Source organism: Python bivittatus, unplaced genomic scaffold, assembly GCF_059951505.1.
Source record: "Python bivittatus isolate LINGU-HERP-01145 unplaced genomic scaffold, Pbiv_v1 ctg000560_np1212, whole genome shotgun sequence".
NCBI classification, from domain to species: domain Eukaryota; kingdom Metazoa; phylum Chordata; class Lepidosauria; order Squamata; family Pythonidae; genus Python; species Python bivittatus.
In genome coordinates, this window is record NW_028277083.1 from 4,566,099 (window position 1) to 4,589,593 (window position 23,495).

General features: G+C 44.1%; 3 protein-coding genes across 6 annotated transcripts in view; 1 reads left to right on the forward strand and 2 right to left on the reverse strand.

Moving 5' to 3' along the window:
• Positions 1-3,305, reverse strand: part of SMURF1 (SMAD specific E3 ubiquitin protein ligase 1) — a 38,979-nt gene extending 35,674 nt beyond the window's left edge. For 2 of the 3 annotated variants that reach the window (XR_015797416.1, XM_088148020.1), the window contains exon 1: positions 2,953-3,304. Coding sequence is in view for 2 of the 3 variants with exons in the window: in XM_088148020.1 (XP_088004146.1) it covers positions 2,953-3,007 (55 nt within the window). In the remaining variant the exon portion in view is untranslated. Of the gene's footprint in view, positions 1-2,952 lie in introns of all 3 variants that reach the window. The other variant, XM_088148021.1, reaches the window with a different exon arrangement.
• A 2,975-nt stretch (positions 3,306-6,280) lies between these two features.
• KPNA7 (karyopherin subunit alpha 7) lies at positions 6,281-16,543 on the reverse strand. Of its 2 annotated transcripts, none has more exons than XM_007434479.3 (11): positions 16,280-16,543; positions 13,032-13,151; positions 11,508-11,642; positions 10,851-10,936; positions 10,072-10,340; positions 9,466-9,548; positions 8,786-9,049; positions 8,405-8,638; positions 7,634-7,816; positions 6,940-7,089; positions 6,281-6,450 (listed from the first exon to the last, which is right to left on the reverse strand). In XM_007434479.3, exons 2-11 carry the CDS (start codon positions 13,095-13,097, stop codon positions 6,367-6,369), a joined length of 1,554 nt encoding a protein of 517 aa, XP_007434541.1. In that variant the 5' UTR covers positions 13,098-13,151; positions 16,280-16,543; the 3' UTR covers positions 6,281-6,366. The 2 variants fall into 2 exon arrangements, with proteins under 2 accessions (XP_007434541.1, XP_025026464.1); XM_025170696.1 differs by lacking the exon at positions 16,280-16,543 and adding an exon at positions 15,033-15,431.
• Positions 16,544-18,736: 2,193 nt separating this feature from the next.
• Positions 18,737-23,495, forward strand: part of MYH16 (myosin heavy chain 16) — a 36,813-nt gene continuing 32,054 nt past the window's right edge. The window contains exons 1-7 of the mRNA XM_088147767.1: positions 18,737-18,946; positions 19,498-19,641; positions 20,354-20,510; positions 20,918-20,945; positions 21,826-21,922; positions 22,039-22,164; positions 22,686-22,749. Coding sequence (XP_088003893.1) covers positions 18,737-18,946; positions 19,498-19,641; positions 20,354-20,510; positions 20,918-20,945; positions 21,826-21,922; positions 22,039-22,164; positions 22,686-22,749 — 826 coding nt within the window. The remainder of the gene's footprint in view (positions 18,947-19,497; positions 19,642-20,353; positions 20,511-20,917; positions 20,946-21,825; positions 21,923-22,038; positions 22,165-22,685; positions 22,750-23,495) is intronic.

The following is a 23,495-nucleotide window of genomic DNA, read 5'->3' on the forward strand; positions in this document are numbered from 1 at the left end:
GGGAATAGCAAACCACTTCTGAAATCTTGCCAAGAAAACTGCCAGAATTTGTCCAGGCAGTCACCAGTAGTCAACAATGACTTAAAGCCACAAAAATAATAAATAAATAAATAAATAAATAAATAAGCAAGCAAGCAAGCAAGCAAGCAAGCAACATCATGGTTAGGTTGAGAAGTCTCAAGTTTGGAAGCTTCAGTCTTGAATCTACTATTCAACATTAGAGAAGTTTCTACTTTAACAGTAACTTCTTCATTTACATTATAGCAACAGTTGCAGAATCACTACTAGGTACTGAAAATAATTACATGAAGTGCATAAAATTACTATGATAATGCTATGAAGTAGCGACCGATCTAAATGAAAGAATTGATTTTTCTATGCCTTACAGCATTTATATAAGACTATAACAAAAGGAGAGGAAAGCATCAAGGTGGCATGAGAACAAAATGATTTCTATATAGCTTTAAATGATCAATTCCTTTTGCATCTGAAATGCTTTTTCACTTTTGAAAAAGGACTTGTTAAATAATTAAATTAATGAAGATCAGGAAGAGAGAATATCAAGGCTAGTTCCACAATCAAGACTTCCATTTAAACAAAATGCAACAGTTAATTTGTAGTTCACTGAGAGCAACAAAGGCAAAAAATACAATTAATCATTGCCAGGTGCTGAACGTTTTTTCCCATCATTTACCCTGGTAGATGGAAGCATTAATTTTTTGAGAGAAGTGAAAAACTTTCAAGCAGAATCCACACAAAGCATAAAAAGAGAAGTTGATTTCTGAATTACATCTGGCAAGCAAAAGTCACTGGGATGCTGGGCTTCAATGCATATGGCTTCCTGAAAGAACTGTATCCAGCTTTTGCTAGTAATTCTCAATGGAATTAACAGATATTCCTAGGGGTATCTGAGTTTCATTCAAAAAGCTGGGGAGGGGAGATAGGAAGGTAAACATTGTCTAGATTCCGATGGCCAGTTCACACATCTTATGTCCAGAGAAAACTGTGCCATTCTACAAGGTACAGGCCATGAAATATTTCTACCTATGCTATGTGCACTTCACATATAATATCTCAGTAATACATCAATTCTATAACATAAATCAATTTTATTAACCTTGTTTTAAAGCAAGAGAAGAAACAAAAGCTATCCAGCAAATTCATGGCCAACATACAGACTAGAAGTTTCCACATTCAGCTTTCTGAACAGGTATATTTGACAAATGTCTTAGTGAAGATGTCCAGTTAATATACCACACTAAAAAAAAAATCAAATGTGTGTTTTCAAAACCATGAACACATACCACAACTGATCACTAGCTGAGGTTCCCTGCTATCCCTTTTTGAAAGCACCAAATTTCCTTCTGTAGTGTGAAGGAATGCTCAATGGAAAAACCCATGGATGCAACCTAAGTGCAACTTAAGAATCACCTTAAAGATTTTAACACAGACTACAAAAGGGCACCTTTCCAAGAAGTCTTGAACAAAATCTATCCTTCCCTTCAAGCCTCATAAAGTCTGGTTGGCCGGGCCAATTTTTAAAAACATAGACTATTTGTGTTCCCATGTAAAATTTATTCTGTCAAATATTAACAAACAGCACTGCTTACCATGGAAAGCCAGTTATATTTAATACAATCCCCTGAAATATTTTTAAAACAAGGTGCATCCAGGAAACTCCATTTATTCAACATCCCAAAGAAAAAAATAATCAAATTCTTAATGAGGTTTATTGATCTGAAAGTCTCCATCCACTACAAGCTGCACGAGAGAAGGATTTTGCCTTCTTTAGAAGATCCTCTAAATTCCAACCAGCAAGGGGAAAAAACCCACAGCCGGCTTCCACCAATTCCACTGCAATGCCGAAATAGTCAGAACTCAAAGGTCGGCGGGCATTTTTGCCAAGAGGGCAGAGCAAGAAATGAAAGAAAACAGGGAACAAGACTTCTCCAACCAGCCAAATTGGGAAAATGCGGGAAAGGATTCCCCACCCCCCACAACATCTTCCAGAAAAAAGAAAGCAAGGGGGAGAGACATTCAATCCACAACAGCAGGAACTGTCTCAATACTGTTAGGCATGGCATGTATTAATGCAATCTTTGGTCATCCTGTTTGAATGTAAAGGCCCAAATAAGAAAAAAGGCCTTCCTTAACCTGGCCAGAATAGCAATTTGAAAGGCGAGGCCCACCTTTCCCGCTGCCCCTGCAATCCCCCTGGGGAAGGAAAGGAGAAAGGAGGACCAGCAGCAACAGCAGCAGGACAACTGTAACCTCCTCCTCCTTCTCCTCCACGGCCCAACCTTCACAGAAGACCTGTCTCTCCACCGGCCGACCCAAACAAGGCTGGAAAGGAAAAGGAGAGAAAGGAAGAGGGGAGGAGGAGGAGAAGGAAAGAAGAGGGGGAAGGAGAAAATGAAGAAGGAAGGGGAAGAAAGAAGGAAAGAAGAGGAGAGGAGAGGAAGAAAGAGGAGAGGAGGAGGAGGAGAGGGAGAAGGGGGGAAGGAGAAAGAGGAGAAAAGGAGGAGAAAGAAGGAGGATGAGGAAAGAAGAGGGAAAGGAAAAGGAGGGAAGAAGGGAAAGAAGGAGAGAGGAAGAGAGAGGGGAAGAAGAAAGAAGAATGGGAAGGAGGAGGAACGAAGAGAAGGAGAAAAACTCGCTTCGCCGCCTGCTCCCAGAAACCGGGCGCCCGCCACATGCCCGGGGACTACAACTCCCATCACCCCCAGCCGCCGCAGCTCGTCATCCAGGCAGAGGCGAGGCCAGTCGGGATCCACCGCCCAACCCAAGGCTGGGGGCCGGGGATGATGGGCGCTGGGGCTCTCGGGAGGGCGATTCGGGGAGGGGAGGGGCAGGAGGCCCCCCCAGGCGCCGGCTCCCCCTCTCCCCCCGGCGGCCCAGCGGGACGGCGCCGGCCGTTGTCGCCTGCGGGCGGCGGCGCCCTGGCGTCTGTACCTGTGAGGCGGACTTTGATGCTCGAGCCGGCCCTCCGGGTGCCCGCGTTCGACATCGCTCCCCTCAGACCGACCGACACGGAGGGCGGGAGGGCGGAATCAGCCGCCGGCCACGGTCGCCCCCATCCGCGGTTCTTTGGCCGTCGCCGCCAGGCCCGCTCGGCCTCTCCTCTTCCTCTCGTCTTTTAAAAATTCCGCTGATCCCGATTCCCTTTTAAAAATGAATAATCGTCATCATCAGTAAGGAACAAACCGCTCCGGTTCCCCTCACGCGGCGGCGGCGGCGGCGGCGGCGGCGGAGGCGGCGCCGCCTCACGGAGCTCGACGCCCGCCCCGCCGGACGCGAACGGCGACTGCGCGAGCTCGCGCCGCCCCCCAGCCAACCACCCGCCTTCGCTTTCTGCCCGCGCCGCCCCCTTTCCGGCGCGCGCACGCCGGAGGGCGCGCGTCACGGGCACGGCTCGGCGGCCATCTTGGGGAGGTCCGGCTGTATAAAGCTTCGCGCGCGAGCGAGGCGGGAGGGGGTGTGTCAGCGATTTCGGGCGTTACGTGGAACTACCAATCCCATCAGCCCCCGGGAAACAGGAGCCAACGATGGGGGGACTGTGTCTGAAAGGCCACAGGTGGCCCACCCCTGAGGAGGAGATGCCCGGGATCAGCCTCAGCCTCTTCATCCACCTGGCCCAGGAAGATGGGAGGTGTGGTCAGTGGCATCTGGAAAGCAGGAGATTACGGAGGGAAATAAAGCAACAGCAAAATCCATCCATCTGAGCTGCGGGAGATTTTGGATGGTGGAAGATGACTAAATAGCCTACGATCAGCCAAGTTGTAACGAAGATGGTTCCTTCAGGGAGGCGGCAGGGCAGGGAAAGCGCTTTAATCAATTCCTGGAAGACTGCAGAAGGATTAATGCACAGCCTTTGTGTTTAATGTGTATAGGTGCAATTAAGCAATAAAGCAGGGCTATAAATCTGGAAAGCACCTCTTTCAGACCTCATGGCTGAAAACGGTCAACTTCCAGGAGCTTTGCCAGCCTCCTGTTTACACCTCTCATTTCCCACTGAGTTGGTTCAGAAGTTGTGCTATGTCAGGCTGGTTAACTGTGGTTTGTGAAATAAATCACAACTTGCTGGGATTCCATTCATTCTAAGCCCTCGTGGTTGTTTTTGCACAACAAGCTAAGACACCATAAAGCCACATTTTGCTTAATTTATGAATGAGTTGCTGATTCACTTTGCAACCTGCAGCAGGTGGCAACCACATTCCTCATCAGTATAATTTTGTGGGGCCATTGACTAAAAGGCAGGATGTAAACCTCACAAGGAGACAGCGCAAGGTTTCAGGCCTCACAGAGCTCTTCAGGCAGAGGAAATCATAATTCTGATTTACGCACGAGGCTAGCAAACTTTCAGAACAGAAAAGGGTAGCTCCTCAGATGCCATCCTGAGGTGGTGGTTTGCTGATTGAACTGGGGAAATTCTTCCGAGCAATAAAATTGCTTTTCAGAACATTGGCTGGAGCCAAAATGAAGGTTGTGGCTGAAGACAGGTGGAGAAAAAGCTGATGGGGCCAATGATCTCTTGTAACAAGTACCTCTTGAGCAATTCCTGCTTCACTACAAAATCCTGGATTGCGCTGGTGATTAATATGCACCTTCCCCTTGAAGGAAGCAGTGAATGTGAAACTCAGGTCATTCTTTCCCCATTGATAGCCATCACACCAGGTCAGTTGGCAGGAGTTCACCAAGGGTTTACAGAAGGGCTTCCCGTTAGCTCTGCTTTCTGAGAGGCAGATCAAGGTGGCTGTTGTTTCTCCATAAAAGCTGATGACAAGGCAATAGATTGCTCACTCGCTTGCTCCCCCGCCCCGCCGCCACAATAATTAACATTACAGATGAGACACAGGCCAGACGAAGCATCACCACTCCTCTCGGGGGAAAGAAAATGGTGGCAGTCCTTCAAAGATTCCCACCCTTGTTTTGCTACGGCGAGAGCAAATAGAAGTGACTAAGGCAGCGGGGCCCGAATGTGAAGCATGGGGTGGAAGGGGGTAGAGCAATTTCCTTCCCACCATTTCAGTGAAACTGAGGGGCACAAAGTGTGCACATCCTGCAGAAAGCTCATCTTCCTACAGTTTCTCAACTCAAGGGGAGCGATGGGTGCAATAGTGTGATTTTAACCCAGTGTTTCTCAACCTTGGCAGCTTTCAGATGAGTGGACTTCAACTCCCAGAATTCCCCAGCCAGCCTTGCTGGCTGGGGAATTCTGGGAGTTGAAGTCCACTCATCTGAAAGTTGCCAAGGTTGAGAAACACTGCTTTAACCAATTGCAACACTGCTGCGTCTCTGGCAGTTCAGCAGCTTTGGGACACCTTAAACACGAAACCCCTTTATTATACCTGGTGCCTCAAGCTACAAGATGAAACAGGTGGCATAGGAGACAGTTTGGTACACGCCTGACTGATGGGAGAAACCCATGCAGGGCCCTGAAGCAGCACAAAAAGGGGATTTTTCTTTTTTCTTTTTCATCTCTTCCCGTCTCTGTTCCAACCTGTCTTTAAGGTCAAAGAGAAGACAGTGATGGTAGCGGCTGTTCCAATCACCTTTTTACAAGGGTGGCGATCTACAGACAGACTTTGCCTAGCTTCACGCATCGCATAAAATCCTGCTGTGTTTCATCATGTTTCGCATGTTAGTTACGCCTCCTCCGTAGTGGGGGAGAATCCGAAATCGGTCTTTGAATTCGCTGTCGCTAAACGTGAACCACTGGCAGCGTCACCAGTGGCCTATGTGCAAAAGGACTGACATCATAGCAGGAAAATGGGTGGCTAGTTATGACTATGGCATATAACATAGGTGTGTTTAAAATAATCTTATTTCCTCCTGAATCCAAATCAAGAGTTTAGGCAGAAGAGGACGCAGGAGATGTGTTATCCATTTTTTTCAATCATGGGCGAAGGGAAGGAAGAGAAATAACCAGAAGTGTCCACAGCATATGATTAAAAAAAAAAAAAAAAGTTAAGATTAGGGCAACGATGGAGCAGTTGAAGTTCCATCTGCTTTTTAGGTATAGAACTTCAATTGCACCATCGTGGCCGCCATCTTGACTGTTTTGACCACAGCCTGCCGACACCCCTGGCGATAACACACTGGGGTAGATCAGAAGTCCTTTCCCAGTAATGCCACCCCTCCATAGGATGTGTCCAATGCATGGATGATTCGACCAGGCCAAATGAAGAAATCTGATCGAGAGCCTGTGGTTTTCACAGCAGTCAGGACATACAGCCTCCAGACACAGACCCTACAAATCTAGGAAGGTGATTTATTACGACAAACAAATGAGAGGTGTAACCCGTTTTTCTCCCCGCCCCGATCGTGTATCACCACGTTTGAAGGCATGCAACAAGCTGAGCTCTTTCAGAAGTTGTAAAAGTCCTGCTGTTCAGCCATAAAAGGGAGAGTTTTTTTCTGTTCAGCTTCAGGATTTATGTCTTCAGCTTCCTAACATTGATTTGGAGGGGAGAAGAAAGAAACAATAATTCAAGGTTTTCTTTGCAGACTTTTAAAATCTGTTACTTTAACTCAGGGTTTCTCAGCCTGGAGGACTTTAAGATGTGTGGACTTCAACTCCCAGAATTCCCCAGCCAGCCATGACCAAGGCTGAGAAACACTGCTTTAACTCATATGCCCCCTTCCCAAGAATTCCAAGCATTATGAATTTGCGGAAGGTTTATGGGGAATTCTCCATTGCAGATCCTTAGCACCTCAGCATGAAAAGGAAACACCAAAAGCAGCTTTCTTTTATGTACGCAGCAATAGAGTTAGCCAAAGATTGCTCCCAATGGGATTAAAAACATGCTCAGAAGCTAGCTTTCCTGATATTAAGTAGAGAAGGAATTACCCAGCTGACAGGATGCTGTTAGTTCTCACTGTTTAAAAGCTGCACTTTTCAAGGAAGAACATGGGAATTTGATGCCTGCATCCACTTACCTCACCAGAAAAATATTTCTCAATGAGGCCTAGGGCCGCGCGATAGACCAAGTTGTTCTCGTGAGTCTGGAGAGCTTCGATCTTCTCCACACCATCCAGCTCCTCGACCACAAGACACAACTTTTCTGTCTCACCCAACTTCTCAGCTGACTGGTATGGAAAAAGAAAACACAAGCAGTAGGTCAAACACTGACTTCCTACGTTGCACAGAACCATGGTTCAATCACGTTCAATTAAACAAGACACGTGGGCTGGATCTACCCACTTCCCTAAGCATAACGTGGTTTGCTTGGTTGGGTTTAAGGTAAAGTACTGTGAAATGAATTATCAGGGTTAGGCAACCATGGTTTTACAGTATGAGATCAAAGTCACTGAAAGGCCCTGCTTACACATCAAGGATATCTTTGAAGATATCTTCAACAGTTCCTATCAGGAGGAGCAGATTCATCAGCCACTGAAATGTCTTCTGGTTTAGTGTCTTGAAGAAACTAGGTTTTCTGATTTCTGCCTCCGTTCCCAGGGCCCACCAAGCCAAAGCTGAAAGAAGAGGTCCTACCCAAGCCATATATTAAATAAGCTGCAACGGTCACATCCTAGTTTCTGACAGGAGGAACCAAAGGAGTGGCTCCCAATAAATCAGAATTCTTAGCAATTCCAACTTGGTATGACATACAATTTCCTTCCATAGCCTTACCAGGAAGAAGTTAGAGAGACTGTCCAAGACCACGAGGATGGTGTTACTATCCTTGACAGACAACAAGTTGAGCAGAGGCTTGAGGACTCCAGCCTGGATAATTTCCACCACTTGCTCCACCGTGCCTCCCGTTGTGAAATTGGCCACAGCCCAAACAGCTTCTTTTTGAGCCTTGAAGTCTCCCTACGAATGGTAAAGTAGTACAGAACCTTAAGAAATATATAAACTCAGCTGCTACCATGATTATACATCTAACACCTTCACAAAAAGCACTCTGTTTGCGGTTGGCTGTTACTGGCAAACCTCTCTTCGCTGGAGTTAAAATTCTCTCTCAAAAACCCCAGAGGCTCCACTTTTAAAATCACACAACTTCCAACACTTTGGTGAGCCCTGAGTGATTTCATTCTAGATTCAGCTTTTGTTGTGAGTGGCTGCCATAAGCTGGAATGAGCTGTAAGCTTCATATCTCCTGCTTTGTACCCCTGCACAAGCAGGCGTTTTCCCCAAATTAGTAGCTATAAATTTAGAAACTTAGATTTTGCCTTTAAGGAAAAAAGCAGAATCCCAGGAAATGCTCCTGCATGTTTCCAAGATATTAGATATTCCATGTTATCCAGACCAAGTTGACGAGCATGTCAGCTGGCCAATGTCAATCTTCAAGCTTGATGATCTTACAAGTTTGTATATGCATATATGTATGTTTTGATGTGTGTGCATGTATTTTTCATATACTTATAATCAACTTGAAATCCTGATAGTGCAAAACTTTACCTTGGTCAGCAACTCTACCAGGGGAGGGAGTAACCCACAGGTGATAAGCTGCTGAATTTGACTGCATGGCCCAGCAGCAATGTTGCTCAGAGCCCACGCTGCCTCCTTCTGGACGGTTGACTTCGGATGACGTAAGAGCTGTGGTAGGACTGACAAGACACCTGCATCAATGGCCATCTGAGTCTGTTCATCTGTCCCGGTGACTACGTTGCCTATGGTACGTAGAGCTGGCGTCTGCAGAGATGTCCACCAAGAGAAAAAGAGACGCCATGGAGGTTCATCACTGAAGGCTACCACCAGCGGAAATGGGATGACCTTTATAGGGGTTGATCCCTCACTAGTGAAGCATTGCCTTCCCTTCAAGAAATAACTCTTACTTACCAGAATGGGCAACTCTGTGTTGTTCATGAGCTCTACAAGCCGTGGCAGGATCCCTGTCTCCACCACCACCTGGATGCGATCATTGGCACCATCGGTCAAGTAGGACATCGCCCAGCAGGTGTCAGAGAGAATGTCTTTATCTTTGTGTTGCAGGAGACAGCTTAGGGTAGGGAGCACCTGTTTCACAGCATCCAGGGGAGGGTGTGGGTTTTTGTTCCTGCAGAGGTTGGACAGTGTCCAGGTGATATTCCTCAGGAAGCCCACCTAAAAATAAGAATATGCTCATTGGCTGAAAACAAGCAAACAAAACACGGGGGAACAGTGTCCAAGCTCTCAAGGGTACAGAATGTACCTGGTAAACCACACAAAGATTATAAGCTAAATGTTTTACTTCATGGCAGGTATTATTGGGGCCCTGACTTCAAACCACAGACCTCAGGTCTGAAGCCCTGGTCCTGTTTTTGGAACTTTCTTACTGCTTTTCAAGTTCCGAGAATGTTTTGCCTTCTAAAGAGTTTGGTAGAGCTTTAAAGCACACACCTTTATACCACAACAAAGGTAGGTATATTTGCAATTTTTTTTCAATTCACCGAGGCAAACAGCTTCTAAGATCATCGATGAGCTCGCCAGATCAGATCAACAGAACCAACTAACCCAACCAAGCAGAAATTTCTACATACAGGAGTAGCAGGTGTCACCAGTGACAGAAGAGGTGGAATCACATTGAAGCCAATCAAGGCATCTCGGTACACAGGGCCATCCCCTACAGAGAATAATTGGAACAGTAAGTGAGGTTGTACCTTTAAAAAAAAACAACTATCATGGATCTATATACTAGCTCAGATAACTTAAGCTGGTCAGATCCTGCCAAGGTTCTTTTCCCAATCTCCAGCTTCAACGGTGAGGCTAGCCAGCTTGATACAAAGAACTGGGCTCATATAGTATACTAAAGCTGGAGTAATAAAATTGCTGTGGGCATATAATGCACAATGGTACTCCAAAACAGTCCAATGATGCCTTCACTGATGACCTGGCACACCTCCATGCTGAGATGATGGTTGGGTGCCTACAGAACAAGAACTGATGGTCTTTGTTGTGGTATCAAAGAAGCAATTTGTATCCTCTCCATTAAGATAAGAGCCAGTTGGAAAGAAGATAAAAGGGAATAGAGAAACCATTCCTTGACACATCCACTAATAAATGAGAGCCAAGGTACACCGTTTCCTATTCCATTTCCAAGATTCTGTAACCTGCCATCTTCAAAACAAGGCAGCACCACAACTTACCCGCAATGTTGCCTAGTGCCCACACCGACTGCTCACAGATGTGGACGTGTGGAGAAGACAAAAGAATGACCAAGCCTTGAATGCCATTGGCTTCTACAACAGCTTTCGTTTGGTCAGAGGTTCCTGAAGCAATGTTGGTGAGGGCCCAGGCAGCCTCAAACTGCAGGTTGGGAGCATCATGATGATACAAGAACTCCACCAATTTAGGAATGACCCCAGATTCAATAACTTGATTGATTGGTGGATTCTTCTGCTTGGATAGCAACTTCCTGTTGGGAGAGAAACAAGGGCAACCTTTAATGTGACCTCACCCTGCTGGTAGAACCACAGCAACAGTGCCATTTCTCAGCCAACTTCTGGAATAATAGAGGCACCTTCTACATCTACACCAGGTGGTTATTTAGGAGCAGAGTTAACTATGCCTGTCCAGCTGTGCCCTGGTGGGATTCCCAATGGGCAGTATGGTTCTTAAGAGGCAGGAGGACGTGGGGATTGAGCGCAGCTACTCCTCAGATCGCCTTTCATGCTGGATCAGACTATCTGGATTGTGCTAGCCATAGATAGAATGTATGGCCCTGTAGCAGATGCTTCAAGCAGTCATATGCTACCTGTTAAGAGCTTCTCCAGAAACCTAGTGACCTCCATTAACAAACACTGACCAGAGCCTATTGGATCCTCTGTTCTTCTATGCCTGAGATTCAACCAAGTTAGTTAAATAATCAAAGGCAAATGGGATTGATTGGTGGGGTGCATAAGCAGCAGTTATGGCTTTGGCTCACCTGACTGCCTGTGCTGCCTTCAGCTGAAGAAATGGGTCCTCCGATTGGATCACCTCGACTATTTCTGTCAAAGAGAGCTGAGCAACCTGGACCAGGAAGCAAAAGGATTGTAAGACCAGAGCAGAGAAGTCATCAGGATACAGATGTCCAACCACAAGAGACTAAGAACTTCATCTTCTAGTCAATACAGAGTTTGCATCTATTCACACTAAGCCCAAAACAACCAGCATCATAGTTTAGTGTGCCACATGAACCAAGCATGCCAGAGTCCCCAAGTCTTTGTGATAGCCTGTTTCTGCTTTCCTCACACACTGAGCAAATCACCACCACTCCAAAACAGTCAGTGGGTGTGAGTATTCCACAAGCACGCCTACTTGTATACACAGATATGGAAAATGGCTTTATAAACCAGTGTCCTTCCAAATGTGTGTGAATTACAAGCCCAGAATCCACAACCAATATGACTGAAATTTGGAATTCTGAAAATTGCAATCCTGAAAGATTTAGACAGCATTGGTTGGAAAGGGCTGGTGTAGAAAATTAGGTATGTGGCTAGACATAATATATTCTTGGGCTAAGACTAAGATCTAGAGAGGGAGGTGAAAATTACTTTTACTATGGAGCATATCTCTTTATCACATTACTACCACCACACACCATGTTCTTCTCTTCTTTCTCAGGAGACAGGCTGCCTTCTGCAGAAAAACAGATGTTCCTTCGCTTCAAGATCTGTTCATCTTTCCTTGCTTTGCGAAGTTCAACTCTCACCTCTATTTTTCGCCTCCTTATTTCCTACCAAGGAAGAGAGTCAAGCATTATGGTTTTTAAAGCAACTAAATTATGAGCCATACAGTTGGTAGGACAGAGAGCAATAGGAACTCTGGTTTATTCAAGATGTCTGGAGAAGAGAAGATCTAATGTCTTCTGAAGTAGAACCAATTCTTATCTACTAGTGTCAGACTTCAAAGGAGGACAGCTAACAGTGTTAAGAGATTTCTCCAGGTCAAAGGGGACATATGATCTTCAACCTCCATTGACTCTTCAGGGAAAAACAGATTGTTATTTTTGTTGAAACCTCTAATCAGAACTAGTGCAAAGGAAAAACACACAGTAGCTCCAGCAATTATTAGTGCATAAATGTAAATTTGCTACTGAGTGGTTGTAAGTATCTAACGCACTTACCCATAGTTCATTGAACCATGATATACTTAAACAACCCAACCATTTGATTCACACAAGATATGGATCTAGCCGCTAAGCAAACTTGCATGAGTTCATGCAACTGCTAAACTAAACTATGGTTGACTCATTTGTAGTTCATCGTGTCATCCAACACAGCCATTATCAAAACCTAAATTAATCTGTTTGATGTGTTTAAATTAAAAAGCTTCTAGCTCTCACTGAAATGTTAAGTGGTGGTGGTGAGCTTCCCAGAAAAATTTGAACGAGAAATGTTGGGACTTCCCTAAATCCACTAAGATACAGTTGGACATGATATGAAAACTAAATAGAGAAACATAAAAAATGTTAAGATGGATGATTGATCCTTCCTTCTCACTCAAACATAGTTTTAATAGACAATTCCCTGGAAGGGAATCAATAGAGTGCATAATATGCTTTTAACCATTACAACTCAACCAATTTTAGTCATATTTTAAGACATTGCAACATAAAGCCACAGCCGACCATAAAAACAAAGAGGCCCAAAATTATCTTTTGTACCTACATGGAATACTGCTCCCCCATCATCTTGATTTGTATATAGTTTTTTTTAATAGAATTATTAATTTTAATATGGATATTTATATTTTTGTTTTTACTGTTTAATTGTGAGCCGTCCAGAGTCACCCTCTGGAGGAGAAGGGCGGCATAGAAATTTAATAAATAAAATACGCACTGAAGTCTCTTTCCCTTAGCGTTATGCCTTCACCCACTTAATGTAGGGTTATATCCATTTCCTTTCTCCTTTATTTTATGAAACCATGCATTTCTAAAACTGGGAAAAGAAAGCTGGAGAATTAATAGGGTCTCCCGAAAAGAAACCCCCTGCTCTACAGTATTGTGGTTCAGACCCTCCACGTATACCAGCTCCAGGTGGTAAATTCCACCTCCGATGCCAGGAGTATAAATTCGGCACCTTGTAACCTTCCGTCCTTAAGCAACCCCCAGCCCAATACTTACTGCAAAATCTTTGCCTTTATTTTTGAATTTCCTCATGCGTTCATCTTGCTCATTTGTGGTAGGCATGATCAACGTTCTGGAAGCACAGATTGGTTGGTAAGATGTGCCTCCACCTCACACCTAGGTGAACAGAAAAAGATTTGGCTCAGGGGTACAATTCCCCCTTATCCAAGACTCTACATTAGCCCAAGGGCCATAAACCTTCTCATTCCTATAATGCGTTCTGTTGCTCCTAACCATGCTAATTTATTTGATGGTATTTATAATCCACCCCAAACATGGGTGTCTGCAGGGTGTGCAATCAAAGTGGGTGATGCACATCACAAACATGCAAGCCTTCAGTTGCACCATCGTGACAGCCATCTTTGTTTTAATCACACCCTGCAAACACCCCTAACCACAAATTAAAAGAATTCTGGGCAACTACAAGATTGTGTGTGTGTGTGTGTGTATACACACACACACACATATACACACACAGCAACAGTACAAACAACACTCCTTTGAAATGATTTTGCTGGAAAGCCAACATATTTCACTGGGTGTTCTGAAGGGACACACACAGAGCAAGAGTTTAAGATGTGTCTTTAAAAATCTGGAACAGCAATGATGCTCTTCTAAAGTGACCTTTCTTTGGTGCAATACCTAGATTTAGCCAGACCTTGTTAAAAAAAAAATAGCTTGCAAAAAGTGAATGAAGTATGCTGAAGTTTCTACCAGCTGACCATAGGAAAGAGCCATTCTCACAGCCAAAAAGGATGCTAACTCAAAGATCAGGTTCCCATTGCTATTAAACCATGGCTTGTTGAATCAGTTCCCATGATTTATGTTCATACAACAGAAGCACAGAAACTACATCATAGCCTATTGCAAAGGGTGACCACATTCTTGCCTGGGAAATGGTTCCATGGTTACCAAAAGGGAAGGGAATAATCCGTGCATTTTTACTGCTTTCCCATTTCATCAGAGTACCAAGAAACTCAGATTCACAAAAAAATACAGTTTGAACCCAGCCATTCCAATCCAGTGATTATTTCCAACTGAAAACCTTGGGGAAAAAAATAGGGTTTTTTTTTTTCATGGAAGAGAAAAAGCAAAGATTGGTATTCCTCCTGCTTCGCAAGCTGCAACAATTTAGTTTGGGGATGAGGCTAGGGCGCCTTAATCAAGGGAGAGAAAAGGAATTTTCAAAGGCAGGACAGTTTGGTTTCAGACTAGGCTCTGGAAAAAAATAATTACTAACCCATGAACAACTGAGGAATTACTTTCAAACAGACTCAGGTGCTGCACTAACATATTTAAACAAGTCCATTGCAAACCTGCCAGCTATATTTGCATTATACACTAAGCTTTCTTAATTTTTCACCTTGAGCAGATGGGAGTTTTTCCCCCCTCTAATGTGTTTGGTGAACCCAGGGCACTTAGTTGCTGTATTGCAGTGTTTCTCAACCTTAGCAACTTTAAGATGCATGGACTTCAACCCCCAGAATTCCCCAGCCAGTCTTAAGATGCGTGGACTTCAACTCCCAGAATTCCCCAGCCAGTCTTAAGATGCGTGGACTTCAACTCCCAGAATTCCCCAGCCAGTCTTAAGATGCGTGGACTTCAACCCCCAGAATTCCCCAGCCAGCAAGGTCCACACATCTTAAAGTTGCCAAGGTTGAAAACACTGCTGTATACTCTAAAACTCGATACAACCCCTTATGGGTTGATTATCCAGGTTAATTGAGAACCACCTGGTGAAAACCTCAGAATTAGCTTTAGCTCTTAGGTTTTAGGGCACAAATCCAACCTTATCTTTCCTTCCTTTCATTATGTTCTCGCTAACAACCTGCCTATAAGCAAAGCCCAGAACGCATAACAGCAACATATCTCGGACAGAGCATCGAATAAATGCATAAGCTTTCTTTCCGTGCCCCCGTTCCTATTCCGCCATAAATTAAAAGGCAGGCAAAAAAAAAAAAATTACGCCCCCGCTACTCACTGTCTCCCTTTACAAACCGCTTGCAAAGCAGCAGCCGCCGGGAACAAGACTTAAATTTCCCGGGAAATGGGTCAGTCGCCCAATCTCGCCCTCTGATTGGTTGAAACGTCCAAGCAGCTCCGCCCCATTCCAGGGTTCGATTCGCCTTACAAGTCGCCGGGAGAACGGCTCGGTGGGCTAGGGGGTGCTCACGGCGCCTGCGCAGGAGAGGTCACTTGTGTCTTGCACGTGTGAACGGTTGCTCATCAAGCCCGTGAGGAAGGGCGTGAGTTAAAAGGTTGCAGAGCAGCCTTTATGGGCATGCTCACCTGGAAGTAAGCCACTTTAAGTCCAATAGGGCTTTCTTCAGAGTAGACCCACATTGGCTTGAATCCCCCATGTGCAACGGGGTTTACTCCTAAATGTTGGCCATTCATTCTTCTCAGTGGCCTTACTTTCAAGCTAACATAGATGCAGAACCTGGTAACTGAATTAACTTTTTGGTCCTAACACAGTTTATGAAATCATTCCTCCGGAGACCAGCCAAATGGATTGGGGTTGAATTAACATTCACTGAGTCCCAATTCATTTGGGGATCGTTATTTGCATGCAAACCTCAGTAACTGGATGGAGTTGTTAAACGAGAGCCCTGTTCATCATGAGTTAGCAGGTGGTGTGAATGTGTGTTAGCGGGCATGTGGTCTGAACCAAGTCTCTGGGCCTGGTGGGTGCCAAGAAGGAGCCTCTGGGAATTCTAGAGCAGTGTTTCTCCACCTCGGCAACGTTAAGATGGGTGAACTTCAACTCCCAGAATTCCCCAGCCAGCCATGCTGGCTGGGGAATTCTGGGAGTTGAAGTCCACCCATCTTAACGTTGCCGAGGTGGAGAAACACTCTTCTAGATGTTGCATTGCCTTCTCTGGAAATAATTTCAGAAGAGCAATTTCAAGGAGGAAAGAAAAAATGTCCCCGGACAAGCTGGATTCCTTCCTTCCCCAGACCAGCCTCTGCTTTTCTGCAAATTATAATAAGGCGTTGTTGCCCAGGCAATTCCAGACCTTCTTGGCCTTGGTCAACCGTCTCTCAAAATAGACGTCTGGATGAGTGTTTTATCCTTCTTTGGACCAAGCCCCAACTTTGTCCGGGGCTAGAACCCCGGCGGGAATACTACCAACGGGTTGCAACAGCTGGGAATGATGCTGCCCCATCAAAATAGATGCCTCTGCCTTTCTTGGTATTTCTCGAGTGACAAATAAAGCACCTTCCGAGGAAAACAGCTCACCCACCCTTTCTCTCAGCCTGGAGTTAAGGATGAAAGAGGGAGAATTGCTGGGTGCATGACTTTTAACTGCATGGAAAAGGAAGGAAGGGAGGAAGGAAGGAAGGAAGGAAGGAAGGAAGGAAGGAAGGAAGGAGAGGGAGAGAAAAAAGGAAGGAAGGAAAGAAGGGAGAGAGAAAGGAAAGAGAGAGAAAGGAAAGAGAGAGAAAGAAAGAGGAAGGAAGGAGAGAGAGAAAGCGAGAAAGAAAGAAAAGAAAGAAAAAAAGAAAGAGGAAGGAAGGAAAGAAAAGAGAAAAGAAAAGAAATCAATCCAGGATTTTTGTTCCTACCACCCAACCCTCTTTCACCTTGGTAGCCACGTGCTCCTTCTAACCCCAAAAAGGTAGTTCAGAGTAACCCATGGCACCACAAAATAAATATTAACTGTTCTAACATGCTAAATAAATATTAACTCTCCGCACTTTGGAGAATCAGACTCTTTATTTACGTGGGTGGGGATGATTTTGTGCCTCGGTTCCTTTTAATGGTGACCCACAGCAGGCCTTTGTTTTCAGCTGTTTCTCCTCCTGAGTCTTTCTCTCTCCCCCATAAATTGTCCTCTCTGGGTGCACCATTCCTCTGGAGTCAGCCCCACTGAATTCAGCAAAACTGACTTTTGAGTAGACCTGTATAGGCTTTTATTTATCAACAAGATTTCTAGCCTGTATTTTCAGCTGGCCCATTTGGAAGAGCTAGTGACTGGATTCCTATCTATCCTCCTGAAAGCCTCTAATTGTGTCCACACAACAACAGCCCTGTGAAGCAGGGGGTTGTCCATCGATCAATAAAAACAGGGCAGAGTCCCACGGTATTTAAATTTAATTCACTTCATGAGCTATGCCCAGCTGAGTTCTCTCCAGATGTCCTGGGACTGTAGCTTTCAGAATTCCCACAATTCATACTGGGAATTCTGACATTTGGGGAACTGGGCAATTTGGGGAATTGCCTTGAAACTCTGGATGCTGGAGAGACTGGACAAGACTGTTACAAAAGCTGACATCTTTGGGCACCAACCATCCTGGGATATCTCACTTGATGCCCACCAGGGTCTGTCCTAGCAGATGATGATGATGGTAATGATGGATATTATAGGAGGAGGATGTTAGTCTACGGTAGCAAAAAATCAGTCATGTGGCACCTTTTCTGACTAACAAATCTGTTTAAAAGGCATAGAACTGTAGCATCTGAGGAAATATACTGCAGCTCACAACAGCTTCTGCCTTTTAATCACATATGTTAGTAAAGGTGCTACCAGACTTCTGATTTTTTGCTACCATCATGGACAATCACGTCTCCTGGAGGAATTTTCCTGCATGTGGCAGAGGGTTGGACTACATGATCCTGGTGGCCCCATCAAACCCTACACTTCTAGGATATTGTGTTCTTTTAAATAAATACACATATGGGAAGTTGGCACACTGTAAACCAGTGCACCAGCCTCAAGCGCCATTTTTAGTTCTAACAAGGCCTCGGGTGGGTGGGAGGCAAGGAGATCCCAGCTGAAAATAAGAAGACAGACAACTGCAAAGCAGTTGGGATGATCTCACTCTTACTGCCACAAAGTTGTGTTCTGGGGTTTTTTACTACTGCAACCACCTGCTTATTAGTGATTAAGAGAGTTAAATTTTTGACAGACCCGTGGGGAAGGAAGGAAGCACAGCGGTGCCTACTTTTGAGCAAACCAGCATAAGAGTTCAACAATGATCAAGATACATACAAATCATGTCAAATCACTGTCCTGTGTTGCATTATAGGAGATGATTCCCAGTTGAGTTTGGCAAAAAAAAAAAAAACCCAGCTCATGCATTTGGCATTAAAGCTATTCCTGGATTCCACCAAGTTGGACTAGACACAGGGGAAATGGGTTGTGTGCATTAATTGGAAGTGTGTCTTACACTGAAGTAACAACTGAAGCAGTGCCTTGAGAAGAGAAATCTGCAAGGCAGAAGATTCTATTTCAGACTTCTCCAGTCCCTTGAGTGGCAAAGAGAGGCTTGCAAGATGCCCTAAAAGGAGAAGGACAGGAAGGAGAAACTCTCAAGAAGTTGTAGCATTATGTGATCTCTCCTGAGGGACATGTTCTTGGTCCAATCAGCTTTCTGTTGACAAAGTCCCTGGCACTTATCAGGAGAAAGTGATAGCTCAAAGCTCATCAGATGGTATAAAAGAAACCAGCCAGTCTTTTATATCAAAGGCAACTTTTGGTCTTGTTTCTCCAGTAGGTACTCCTTGTTGGAACTGTGGCATGGGAACAGGACAAGAGGGATGACAGATGGAGCTGGGATGGATGGATGGATGGATGGATGGATGGATGGATGGATACCTTAAGACAGTTTCCCATTCTCTTCCAGGAACTTTGTGGATTGCACTCTTCCCTGTCTTTTCTTCCTTTCTGGATCCATCCTGTGCCTAAATCCAAGCCAAAATGCCTGGTGGGTACAAAGGAGAATGTGGAGATGATGTGGATCCAATGCCCTTTTTGGCTCCCACTGAGAAGGAGAAGATTGAAGCCATCAGTAAACCTTATGACATCAAGAAGTCATGTTGGGTGAAGGATGAGAAGGAAGGCTTCTTGGCTGGAGAGATCCAATCAGAAACTGATACCCACGTCACGGTGAAGACGGTGACCAATCAGGTGATTTGATAGAATGGGAACAACTCCAAGGACTTCACTTGGACTTCTTATGTTTCTTAAGTTAGGGGCTGGGTTGTTCAAACTAAGGGGACAAAACTTGCAGGGAAGATCAGGTAGAACCTATTTTGAATGTTGCACTTAGTGACTGAATGGCTGAAGTTTCCACTTATAAACCATCATAGTATACAGTATAATGGTTAGAAGGGTCTCAGAGATGTCTAGTCCAACCTCTTGTCCAGTGCACAAATCCACTATTACAGCATCCTCGACAGATAGTCTTCCAGGCTCTGTTTAGGCATCTGTAGAGAAGGAGAGCTTCCCATCATTCAAGGCAGTCTGGTCCCTTATTGTTAGGGAGTTCTTCCTGATGTCCAAGCAGAATCAACTCCTTGTAATTTAAACCCACCATTTCATGTCTTCAGGACAGGCAAATGAACCAGAGCTTTACATGATTTTCCATATCTGTGAATTTAATGTCATTTATTTCATTTAAGTGCTGCCTGACTCCAAAATTACTCTGGGTGGCTCACAACTGTCTTTTGCCCTCACAGACAGTCACCATAAAGAAGGATGATGTCCAGCAAATGAACCCACCTAAGTTCTACCAGGTCAATGATATGGCCAACATGACTTTCTTGAATGAAGCCAGTGTCTTGGATAATCTCCGGCAGCGTTACATTATGATGAGGATCTATGTAAGTGAGAAGATGGGTGGAAGCATTTGGGTTGTCTGGAGACATCTTAGAGGTGATAGGACCATCTTTCATTCCTGGAGGCCAGATATTTGGGAGATGAAGGAGGATCCCTACTCCATTGATCCACAAAATGCAAATCATTTTGCTGCTTGTAGTAGAGAATAAGATGGCACCACCCTCCCCCTATCAGTTCTGTGCAGAAGTAAATGGTACTGTATTGGCAGATGAAACTAATTTTACCAATTTCAGCACTGGTGAAAGGACAACATCCAATGATTCTAAGACCCCGCAGTATCTGTTTACATGGGATGTTGTTCCTTACAAGGAGATTTTCCAGAAAATAAAATAATCAAATTAGCTGGAAAGTTGGTTTGCTCCAAATGACAGAATATCTTTTCATTCTCACAGACTTGTCTTTTTGGCTCCAGATGCTGAATGGTTGTCTTTAAAATTTTGATTGACAACATTCATACATTATCCCCTCTTTACCCCAAAGTAACTTTAACCCTTTGGGAATGAAAGGAAATTCCTATGATGAAGAAAGCGATTTTGTTTTGATTTTAATTGGAAAAATTAAACTCATCACCCTGGTCTAAACTGAGCAGTGCCTTACTTAAATTGGATTGTAGTTTGGTCAAAGATCAAAATATGAAACATATTGCAATGCAGTACATGACCGGAGGCTGATCTTGTCTGCCTTATTCTCCTTCAGACGTATTCTGGCCTCTTCTGTGTCACCATCAACCCTTACAAGTGGCTACCCATCTATGGGGCACGTGTGGCCCAGATGTACAAGGGCAGGAAGCGTACAGAGATGCCTCCTCACCTCTTCTCCATCTCTGACAATGCCTATCATGACATGCTTATGGGTGAGTGCTGAGAAGGTCCTCAAAGGACCACCCTTTGTCCCTTTTTCCAGTTTACACAAAGCCAAGGATGCCAGCCTGAATTTTATAATCAAGCAAGGGTCAGCAACCTGCAGGCCTATGGCCCATGCAGTCCTTGGCTTAATTTCAAAATCCCTATATAATGAATCACATTATGTAACTGGAAAGAACGATCTATTCCTTTGCCAGCCACCTGCTGGGCAAGATAAACCAAAGAAGGGAGAGAGATAAAAATAATGGGGTGACCACCTTGGGGCTCGGCATTGCCCAGTCCTAACCCCCTGGTTGCTGCCCCCAAGAGTTTACTTGGGGAATGGGGCCATTGATCAATTCCATGGGATTTAGAAAATGCTGATGATCCAGTGCTCTCTTTCTCTGTTCCTCCATAGAACGTGAAAACCAGTCTATGCTGATCACGTAAGTGGCCATATTTTCTTTCTATTTATTCCCTGCTATTCCCTATTTATTATTAATAAAATGGCTTGGGTCTTGAAGCTCCAAGATGAGTCTACACACTATACAAAGAAAAATAAAAGTATATCATATGAATAAACAACCAAATTAATAAAAAGGTACAGCTTTAAAGCCCATTTCCTGGCAACAGATGCTAATGAGAAAATTTATTGGGCATTAAGAAATCTTTCCAGAAGACAGTTTTTCTCGGCCAGTAAGAAAGGGCTACTACAAATTTATTTAGGGAGTAAATGCCCCACCTTGAGGCCATTCTGTACCATTTTTCAGGTGGCTGAGCCACAGCCTATTAACCTATGGGCCCCATACATTTATATCCCACATTTGTTTCTGATCTGTGAGTTCAAGGTGGAATCATTAGAAGTTTCCCTTATCCTCCCAACAACAATCCTGTGAGGTAGACAGAGATGAAAGTCTTGACTGGCCCCAATTCTCCCAATAAACTCCAGAATTTGGAAGTTTGTGTGTGTGTGGGCGTGCGTGCGTGTGTCTGATCCTGAATCTTCCTATTTCGAGTCCAGCATTCCACTGGATTCTTTTAAATTCACTTTACCTTTTTGCTGAGGAATTTAAAACTATGAGGACATTGACTTTTGTTTTTTGTTTTTTTTTTTGGTGGGAGGGAAAAGTGTCTAGGCCTGAAGAAACTGATCTTGCCTGCCTTTTGAATCATAAGGAACAGAACAAAAATTACTATATCAGTCTTGGAACTGTATGCTTGGTGGATTTCAGTTGCAATACCTCTTGTGGCAAAGAGTTGGAAGAAATGGTTCTAGGTTCCTTTTAACTCTACAGTCCTGATAAAGACCTCTTCCTTTACCTGTAGCGGAGAATCCGGAGCTGGCAAGACTGAAAACACGAAGAAAGTCATCCAGTATTTTGCCAACATTGGAAGTACTGGCAAAGCCTCTGCTGATGGGAAGGTAAATTAAACTGAGGTCCATGGTCCGGTAGTAGTTGAAACCATGGACCATAATAAAGCGGTCCTGAAAAACAATGCATCGTCCTTAACTGTTCCAAAATGTTTCTTCGTGAAGAGATGTTGATGGTGATGGTCTTTGCTTTTGGGCAGGGATCTCTGGAAGATCAAATCATCCAGGCCAATCCTGTTCTAGAAGCTTTTGGAAATGCCAAAACGACCCGGAACAATAATTCCTCTCGCTTTGTAAGTATTTGATTCTGAAACAGTGCTCTGTCCCATTCAATACCCTTTTCCCTCTTATTCCACTGATGTAATGTCATGTGGGAATGACCTTGGGAGACAGGAGGAAGAGCCAGATTACCCCACAGTCTGATAAGAGTCAGCTGAGCCTGCAGAAGGAAAAGGGGCGTGGCAAACATCTCAGAAGAGACCCTCCGTAGTTTCTTGGGCTGTAAAAGGGATGAGGGAAAATGCACTTTCGGACTTGCAAGATTCTGTTAATGTCACCTTACAATAAAGTAGAGCTGGTTCTTCTGGGTGTGCTTCTTGTCTGGATGACCTTGCTAGATGGACAATTGATTTGCACATACATATGAGAATCACTTGCTATTTATTCTGTTTGTTTGTTTGTTTTTAATTAACCCCAAATGATTGAATAAAACATGGCTGGCTGGTTCACACAACACATTAAATCAAGACCATATCTTTGTTTGAAGCTATTGTGGTTGGGAATAATGGGACTCTCTCTAATTGTTCTTATTCAGGGTAAATTCATACGAATTCACTTTGGCAGCACAGGAAAACTGGCTGGTGCTGATATTGAGAGCTGTAAGTATCTAATTTCTCTAATGACAAATTCCCAATTCTCAGCCTCTATATCCATTTTAGCTGGCATGTATCAATCATTTTAGTCTGTCTATCTGCTATCTGTCTATGTATCTATCTCCAATGAAAATTATTCCAGATTTCAGAAACCAATACATTGACAAATAAATGAAAACTAATTTCAGTATTTTCTTTTCTTTCAATGGATAGTAACCCTAATTTTTAAAAAGTGAAATAAATGAGGGGCAATGGAAGGCAGTCTGTAGATCTGCTGCATTTTCAGGCTGGTGTGCTTGACTTTTCTGGGTATACAATCTGGATTTCCTGCATTTACGAATTTAAATTTTGATTTAGCATGCAGTACCATGGTACAGCTGTTTTTAGAATATATACTATAATTGCTGGACACAGATGGCCAAATTTCTGTTCAGAGAAACTGGCAGGAGAATTTCTCCAAATTTCTTTAGAGGAAGAAGTTCTCCAACAAATCCTGAAGGACATGATTCCCCCTTGGTGGTAAGAGGAGAACCTCCTGCTAAGAAACCTTCTCTTAGTTTTTTTTTTTATATTTTGGTGACTTCAAATCACTCTAGAGCAGTGTTTCTCTGTTCTAGATTCCTGGCTTCTACATGGACAAGCCCACACCGTTTTCTTGGCAAGGTTTTCCGAGGTGGCTTGCCATTGCCTTCTTCCTAGGACTGAGAGGGAGACACTGGCCCAAAGTGTCCCAACTGCCTTCATACCTAAGG